Raw genomic sequence first — 9,191 nt, forward strand, 5'->3', positions numbered from 1 at the left:
TGCCGGTAACTATTTTTGGACTTTATATTTACTGCTGCAGCTATTTGGCACCGGGCAGAAACTTGGCATTTGGAGTGCAATTGTTAATTTTGGACTTTACATAGATAAATAGATAGAAAATATTGATTGGCCTATATAGTCTAGCCATTTTAATAATTTTCTACTTAATAATTTTTTAATTAGCCTAGGCCAGTTAGGTACTTATCCATCTTTGTGTTTGCTGTAGTGGTGGGAGAAAATGTATTGTAATATTGGAAATACTGAAGGAAGACTATGTTTATTTGTTTCATGTAAAATTCTGAAATATGTGAAATATATTTGTCAAGTTTCTTCCCAGAAAAAAATCATATTGAGATCTTTCATCTTCTTTTCATAAACACTGTCAAAGTGTTCACTTTGGGCAACGGTAAAATGGTTCTTCCAGTCTCCAATAACACCTGAAACACAATGCAAATTACATTAATAAAGGCAACAATAGCTTGGATATAGTAATAATGTCACTTAATTCACCATGTACCAGTATTCTAATTTCTCATGTAATAACCATGCTTGTACTATTTCGGTCACATATTAGCAGGCCTGAACTGACCATTGGACACACAGGTCCAATGCTCAGTGGGCTTGTGAACAACAGCATTTCAACCTTGCCATTCCACGCACCTGGCTTATCCAGGAGAAAGCCACATACTCCAGTAGTCATATGTACAACATTTATTTTTGGCTACTGCTCTCAGGGACAATTTTACTGTGCTAGTCAGGGATTGTATAGCACGCTATATATTCTATCCTCAGTGTAAACGTAACATCTCCCCCTTGGTCCTTCTTACAATCTCATAACTTCTTTATTTCAGCTTATCATTTTCAGTGCCCATTACCTTCTTATTCTCACTTTTTTTGAAAAACATTTCCCAGTAATTGTCCTTACTATACGCATCCATGCCCAGTTTCTCTGTCTCATTCCTACATATCAGAGCCTCTCTGCCTTTTAAGGTTTATGATATAAACTGCTTAAAAACACAGGAAATGGGATAGTAAATATATCTTTTGTTCTTCTTATATACAAGTCATAAGAGTTTTAACTTTGCTGCAGCATATGCTACTTTTTTACTTAGTGCCACTGCACTGGATATTGTTCCACATATCCACTACACCCTTAGTAAAGTAAATTGTCCTTACATTTAGTAAGACTTTATTACATTAAATAAAAATATAAATCTTAGGGGTTCGGTGGACCACAAGCTTCTTCTGCTGGGAGGTTGCTCCACATAACTAAAGATTAAGACTAAGACTACAATAAATTAAGGATTCTGTGGAGGTCAGGCTTCTGCTGCTGGGATACAGTATCACAATTTCACTATCCCCTCAGTATAAAAAACATTTCTTACATTAACTAAGATTTTATTAAATTAAATTTAAGTAAAAATCTCTGGGGGAGCATAATTAATATGCAAATGACAATTAACCGCTTTGGTGCCTGTGGGCAAAGCTGTGCATACATTTACCTCTACAAACAATCAAGGTTTTTTCCTGTCTTTTTTTCTTTCTGCAGAAGGACACATTCCCACATACTAACCCCCACTCTCAGAGATCAGAGGAGACCAGAAAACGGCTGAAGAAGATGAGCAGATGGGAAGCAGATACAAAAAAAGAAATATATATATATATTATATAATAACATGTACTTTTCTTATGGTGATAATGATAAAAGCTTGGACTTTTTTTATTCCTATTTAGTATTATGTTACATGCTCACAAATATATTTAATTTGTGTTGATAACCTAAATGTGGGGAAATTATGGTACCGAAAGAAAGGAAATACTTATATCCTTACTTACTTCATTCTTAAGAGATGAATCTGTATATTTAATAATAATTTGTCATGGTTTGAGCACCATGGACGAGGCACTATAGTACCTCCATCTTTGACTGACAGAACTATAATTTGGTCCCTTGACCTATAATTATGTTGCTGTTTTTCTTTTGTATATAAAAAGTTAATGTTGGTTCAGTCAGTTCATCTTTGGGAAGATATTCTCCTCTAGGAGATTTATAGACTTCTGTTTATAGGCTTATTTGCTTAACAGACATAGTGCAATTTAAGTTTTGTTAAAGTGAAAAGCACATTTATTTTGTATGGCGATAAAGTATATTTAATACCTTTGCGCATAAATGTTCCTTTTGTGTGGTCCATGAAGTTCTGTGGCATGATACTGTAGTTTGACATTTTGTTTTCTTTCATTACTTGAAAAGAAGAATGTTTCACTACTGCGTCAATAAGTGCATCATCATACTCCTTTCCCAGGAACTTACAAATGTGTTCTACGCTGCCTCTGAGATCCTAGGAAAAGTCAATGAAATCATTTTTAGAAATTACATTCCAAGAGTGGTCCTAACACACGGTTACACACAGGGCCGGTCCTAGGTATTCCCACACCCTAGGCAAGCTGTGCTTCAGGTGGTCACTCCTGCATGCGCTTGCTTCTTAAGAAATAAGGGCCACGCCAAGGTGGTGCGTAGCACTGAGGCATTAGGGAGTAAAGTAGAGAGAGGGGCTCCCACCTCGTGGCAGCCATGACTAGGGGAAAGTGAGGCCTCTGTCTCACTGATCCGTCACAGGTGCCTGTGTTCAGACGGAACAGTTAGACAGAGCCCTTGTGCTCCCACCATACCACTTTAGCAAGGTAAGTGAATATGAAGAGAGGAGGAAATATAGTAAGGGGTTAGGCCTGCCTACCGAGAAAATGTATAGGTTAGTTAGCACAAGATGGACCAGAACGCGACCTGTGTCACTAACTCTCCCGGTTTCTCCAGAGCCTGTCTCCCACCCTGAGGAGGAGCAGGGCACAGGTACCACTCCAGAGCCTGTTCATACATGTTTGGGGGCTGGGGGGTGCAGCGGCAGGTGAAGCCGCCTCCCTAAAATGACTTTTCGCAGGGGAAGATGTCTGACTAAACCCAATTATTAAAACAGCACTTGCAGCTCCATGCTGTGCTCTGATGCTGTGTCTAAAATATGAGGCATGTAAATGGAAGAGTCCATATAACCATTGGTAAGAAATAAAAAAGTGGCATGTTATGCAACTTTGTGAGCTTGCCTCAGCATTAGACATTTTCATATTGGCATAACTATATTTTATTTTGTTTGTAAAGAAATCTCAGTGAATCTTTTCTAGATCTGATACATTATATGTTTTAATAATAATGCAGAAAAATTTCCAGCAGTTTACAATATGGTGCATGTAGAATGCATATAAAATGAGTAAGAAGCATATGGATTATGGGTTATCTTGACCTGTTAAACGCTAGGTTCATTATAAATTCCATAAGATGATATTGCAAAGTTTTAATTTGTTTCAATGCCAATTTGCACATAAAAGTATGTGATCGCAATAAAATATTAAAAATTCTAACTATAATTTAAAATATAAGCAGAAATAAAATATTCACTGTATATGGACATTTTAAAAAAACAAAAGTAAACAAATTTTCTCTTTAATGATTTCTTCATGTTACCTGCTGCAGTTCCTCGTATGTGATAGTAAAAAAGTTGCTGTTGTCTTTCATTTGCATCCATCCTTTGATATGATCAAACCAAGAGCCATACAAAACTGGAATAATGCAACAAAATATGTTTTACTATTTTTTATATGTAAACTAGGAGATACCTCATGGCTCCCCTGCAGCTCATCACATGATGACCAGGGCCGGACTGGCCCACCGGGATACTGGGAAATTTCCCGGTGGTCCGGTCAGTCCGTGGGCCTTCTTCGGCCACAGGCGGCTAATGAAGTTAAATGGGCTGGCGTGCACGCACCGCGCTGCCCAATGGCCGTGCCTCTGCACTTTGTCCCACGTCTTAAAAGGGGTGGGACGAAGAGCTGAGGCACGGCCATTGGGCGGGCGCGGTGCATGCACGGCGGCCCCTTTAACTTCATGAATGCCGGCCTCCACCCGCTGGGTGGGAGTTTGTTTTTTTTGTAATGTCTATTTTAACAGAATTGTAAGGTATGAGGGAAGGAGGTATGTTTTAGAAGTGGTAGCTTGTTGAAAAATGCACACTCGAGTGTGGTAGATTACTGGGGGGTGGTAAATAAATGGAAAAGCCTCCCAGCAAAAGTAGTAGATGCTAATACAGTGAGGCAATTGAATCGTACATGGGATAGGCATAAAGCTATCATGAATCTAAGGCAAGACCAAGGTAAATGCTGTTAAATGCTATGCTTCTATAAATAGTTAAATAGTTATAGGGATAAAGTAGATTTTAAGCAAGGGAATGGGGGACTGAAGAAAGAAGTAGTAGCTAATGTAGATTTATATCAGAAAACTCATACAAGCCAGGCATCTTTACTTCTAGTAAGTCACCCACTCCTCGAGATAAATAATCAGACATCTGGGAACCAGGGGCCGGATTCAGACCCTCCAACAAAATGTATATATATAGGCAACAAAGGTAAGTGGCACTCAGCACTAAGTCCCGTTAAATTAATTTCATATACTTTGCTGTATTAGTAATAGTCTTACCACAGAGCCATACACATAAGGGCTTATTCATAAGCTTTATTATCAGATCTAAAATCAATATTTAAATACATTTACAATTAAATAACTAATGCGTGCTTTAGAGTATCTGTGTAGATTTGTGTAAATCGGATCACGTAAAGATAAGTGGATAAATAAATGAACAAGTGAAATTAAAACTCTCTAAAAGAAAGTTAATAAACAATGGTAATTTACATCACTGCTAAAACAAGAGACACTTAAAGATTATGTAAATTATTCTTTTATATACCGGTATGTTATCTCTTTTTTTGAGAATATGAGGAGCAGAGCTCAATATAAAGGTCTTACCCAGTGCCGTAACGACAGGGGTCGCAGCTCCGGCGGGCCCCTTGCCGCTAGATCCTGCAACCACTTGTTCCTGTCTCCTTGTACTGGTTTATAACTATTAAGGAAGGGCCCTTTCTAAACTATTCTGAACTGGCACAGGGAGACAGGAATGTATTGGGTCACGTTATGTCACATGACCCATGTTGAAACACAGTGTGTAAGCAGTGTGAAAGCTGCTGGAAAGGTGAGAGGTAAGCGTGAGCAGGCATTTATGTATGTGTGTAGGTATATAAGTATGTATGTGAGCATGGATGTCTAGAATGAATGTGTATGTGTGTGTTAGTGAGTATACGTAAGTGTGTAATTTGTGTAACTGTGTTTACATATCTGTGAGTGTATGTAGGGGGCAAGGGGCAATGATGGCACAGATCAGCTGTGGGCAAAGATGGCACAGATAAGCTGTTTGGGGGCTGACAAGGTAGGGCAAAGATGGCACAAACCGGCTGTTTGGGGTTATGATGGCACTGATAAGCTGCTTGGGGCCAAGCTCATGTGCCTGCATGTGACATAAGGGGTGTAAGTAGAAACCACAGGGCCCCAGTGAGAAAAATTGTACCTTTGCTCCCAAACAGCTTGCCTGTGCCATCTGTCCCCCAAACATCATGCCTGTGCCATCTCAAGTACCTTTTCAGTGCCCCAAACCGCTTGTCTGTGCCAAGTTTGCCCTCAGTTTGTCTGTGACCCCAAATAGCCTGCCTGTACATCTCTGCCCCTAAACAGCCTACCTACCTGTGCTATATCTGCCCCTAAGCAGCCTGCTTGTGTCACCTCTGCCCCTTATGCAGCTTGCCTGTGTCACCACTGTGCCTTAACAACCTGCCTGTGCCATCTCTGCCCCTAAGCAGCCTACCTGTTCCACATCTTCCCCTTAAAAAGCCTGCTTGTGCTACCTCTACCCCCTTTACAGCTTGTCTGTGTCACCACTGCCCCTAAATAGTATGCCTGTGCCTCTCTGCCCTTTAACTAGCCTGCCTGTACCACCTTTGCTCCTAAACAGCCTGCATGTGCCATCTCTGCCCCTAAACACTTATACATTCATTCATTAATTCATTCACTTATTTACTCAATTACTCATTCACCTTCTAGCACCCGCTTACCTCACCTGCAGACTTCTCTGGTCCAGGGCCGGACGGCTGCCTGGCTTTCCCTGGGCAAGATGAGAGCGTTTCATCGTATAGTGTGCCAGCACTAAAGTGGTAAGCTGCAGGCCCTTGTTAAGCTGCATAGACAGCAGTGCTGCCCCAGTGACGCTTGGCAGGCCCACTGGAAAATCCCTAGTTTACCGGTGGGCCTGTCTGACTAGAAAAGGCTCCCCCAAAATGTTGAATTTTAGAAAGACCAAAAGGAAAAGTTATTTCTTTCTAAGGGAGAACATATTTAGAATTGCTATGTTGTTCAGATTTCTTTTGTTAAATTGTTTCAAAGTTTGTTTTAAGAACTCACCATTTCCTTGTAAAAAATCTTCAATGAATTCTTGAAAGTTCCTAGGATCCTTGTACAGGCAGAGTATTTTGGCAAAATGGTACAAAGATACAAGAATATCTTTTGGGTTTCTCATTACATAGATGATCTGAAATATTAACACAATCAGGTTAAATTAGAAGGGTGGTGGTTATACATGCTATTTTATGTCATTATTTGTATTCAACATTATTCAGGAAAAAAAGGTTATTTAAGCACTCCTGACCCTGGGCAGGGTCAGAGGTCCAGTACAACACTGATGTCACAGCTGTGTGGTAGCTACTGCCTAGTCCTGAACAATGATATTCACTGGATATATATGGCATCTGGATGATATCCAAACCCAATCTCAAGGAAACATGACTTTAATCTTTGAAAGGATGACTATAATATTTGAAAGTAAAAGAGAGCAGACATTCTGGAAAACGTAAAGGATAATTTTTTGACTCAGGATAAGATTTAAAGATTGCATTTTGCAAAAATGCATGGATGAGGATAAACTGAGCAGTTTGACAATCCTAGCCAAGTCCTGATTAATATAGTTGTTTTGTAAATATACTTCCATGAGACAGAAGATAACTCTGGGTGACTAGGACAGAAGTAGTCTACCACAAAAATGCAGCTACCTGAGATGTCCCGTTTACTCATTGTACAAGACTGTGGAATATAATTGTGCATAAACAATAATAATAAAAAAAATAATAGCGAGTCTATTTTTCTGCAAACTTGTGTAATATTTGCTTTACATATAACATATAACAATATTCAACATATGAATCATATTTATTACATTATTATACAGTTGTAAATACAGGGCAATGAAAAATGATTTGCCCCTTCTCGATTTCTTCTTTTTTTGCATACTTGAGTAAACCAGAGTAAACACAAAATCATAATGATGATTTCATGTATAGACCTGGGTGACTTGCCATAATCGATGGAACCATGAATTCTGCTCTCTACCAGAAAATCCTGGAAGAGAATGTCTGGCCATCAGTTTGTGAAATAAAGTTCAAGTGCAGTCGGGTTATGCAGCAGGACGATAATCCAAAACACACAAGCAAGTCCAACTCTGGCTCAAAAGAAACAAAATGAAGAAAATGAGTGGCCTAATCAAATTCCTGACTTGAATCTGATTGAAATGCTGTGGCATGTCCTTAAAAAGGCAGTTCATGCTCCAGAACCCTCCAGTGTGGCTAAATTAGAAAAAATTTTGCCAAGAAGAGTGGGACAAAGTTCATCCACATCAATGTAGAAGACTTATTGTCAGTTATCGCAAAAATTTGATTTGCAGTTATTACCACCAAGGATGGCACAACCAGCAAATAGGTCTAGGTGGGCAATTACTTTTTGACATGGGTGATATTGTTTTTGATTAACTTTTTACCTTCAATAAATTATTTCACCTGGAGTGTAATGTTTTGGAATGTTTCTTATGGAAGCCTGGGCATATACCTCTTTCTTGCATTTAAGGAAATGATGTTGGGCCAAAATATGTCATCTAAGTGTTGCATTGATTTATCAACCATTGATCTAGCTTTAAGGGGTTTGTTAAAGGGGAAGTCCCATGAGAAAAAAAAATAGTTTGCTCCTTTTGCATAAAATACAGTGATAGCTACAATAATGTAAAGTTGGGTAATACCGAGTAATTATATTGTTAATCACGGCTGTAACAGAAAGAGTCAATGTGTTTGTTTAGTAGAAGCAAAACAACAAGGATTCATAGGAATTTCCCTGTAGGTTAAATACTGGTTAAAATCATCATTTCAGGATTTGTCCCTTAAATGTTTTTGCCGTCCCTGGGTATGGATACCCCAGAGAATTCATTTATAACTGTATTACTATGGTTACAGTAACAGTTTTCCACAGTTACCATATAGTTACTTAAATTTCCATACATGATCACTATGCATATGGTACAATGCTTACTTTCTTCAGAACCTAGTACTACACTGCAACCATAATACTGCATGCAGTCAAATATTTGTCATTTGATCACTGGTAAGTACTTACTTTAGCTTTTGAAGTAAAAAATGACTTTGCGAAAATGTGGAATGGTAGATGGGATGTAAGTACCCTAGGAGAAGTCACATCTTTGATTTGTGATTGGCCTTCTTTAGTTTCATACCATGGAGACCTAAGCCAGATTGGTACATTCCTGCACCATGAGTGGTCTCCTCCTTGCTTGAGAAGACTTAAAATCTCTATCATCCAGTTAGTTCCTATGCAAGACAAAAGCGTGCATTTATTTAAATATTTTCTCTTATAGAGGGGACACTTGGAAGATATGAACATGTCAGACAATTTACAAGGAATACCATACCAGATTTAGGATAGGTGACAATGTACACATCGTCATCTAAGACCTGAAATTCATTTTCTGCAAAGCTGAGAACCTCATCTGAGTATGAGCCTGGAGAAAATCTCACTCCTTTATATAGGAAATAGTCAAATGACATTTTACCTAGGAAGTAATAAAAATATTTGTGTTGCGTAAAGCTAAGGATAAATAATGTTGTGATTGTTATTAAAGGGACACTCCAGTCATCCAGCCATCATCCAAATCATACCATCTGAACAACCAACAAACCTCTACAGATCATCCCTACCAAACTCATCCCCATCCAAACAGTTCTCTTCTATTGTTTCATTTCCTCCTCAACCACCGACTAGATTTTAAGCTCACAAGACCAGGGCCATCTTCTCCTTTTGAACCAGTTATTGTGTGTTTAAATTCAATTTATTTGTCTGATTGTAACAGTGCTATGGAATCTGCTGGTGCTATAAAAATAAATGTAATGTGATTGTATACCCTTTAATTATACCTGGGAACTTGTGGGCT

The 9,191-nt window shown here is 38.7% G+C and overlaps 1 protein-coding gene across 1 annotated transcript; it reads right to left on the minus strand.

The window, feature by feature from the left end:
• Positions 1 to 321: 321 nt before the first annotated feature.
• Positions 322 to 8,808, minus strand: LOC149286332 (sulfotransferase 2B1-like). The gene is made up of 6 exons (XM_089494268.1): positions 8,673 to 8,808; positions 8,363 to 8,571; positions 6,332 to 6,458; positions 3,515 to 3,609; positions 2,159 to 2,339; positions 322 to 437 (listed from the first exon to the last, which is right to left on the minus strand). Exons 1-6 carry the CDS (start codon positions 8,806 to 8,808, stop codon positions 322 to 324), a joined length of 864 nt encoding a protein of 287 aa, XP_089350394.1.
• Positions 8,809 to 9,191: the final 383 nt, after the last annotated feature.

The sequence above is a fragment of the Sceloporus occidentalis genome, unplaced genomic scaffold, assembly GCF_023333645.1.
Source record: "Sceloporus occidentalis isolate IW3139 unplaced genomic scaffold, rSceOcc1.0.p SCAF_70, whole genome shotgun sequence".
NCBI classification, from domain to species: domain Eukaryota; kingdom Metazoa; phylum Chordata; class Lepidosauria; order Squamata; family Phrynosomatidae; genus Sceloporus; species Sceloporus occidentalis.

Bases quoted from the DNA above. Each gene is read 5' to 3' on its own strand.
- LOC149286332 (XM_089494268.1), bottom strand. From the start codon at position 8,808: ATGTCATTTGACTATTTCCTATATAAAGGAGTGAGATTTTCTCCAGGC. The intron at 8,572-8,672 runs GTATGGTATTCC...TGTCTTGCATAG, and splicing joins TGTCACCTATCCTAAATCTG to GAACTAACTGGATGATAGAG. The intron at 438-2,158 runs GTATTAAATATA...ATTGTGTTTCAG, and splicing joins AGGAACATTTATGCGCAAAG to GTGTTATTGGAGACTGGAAG.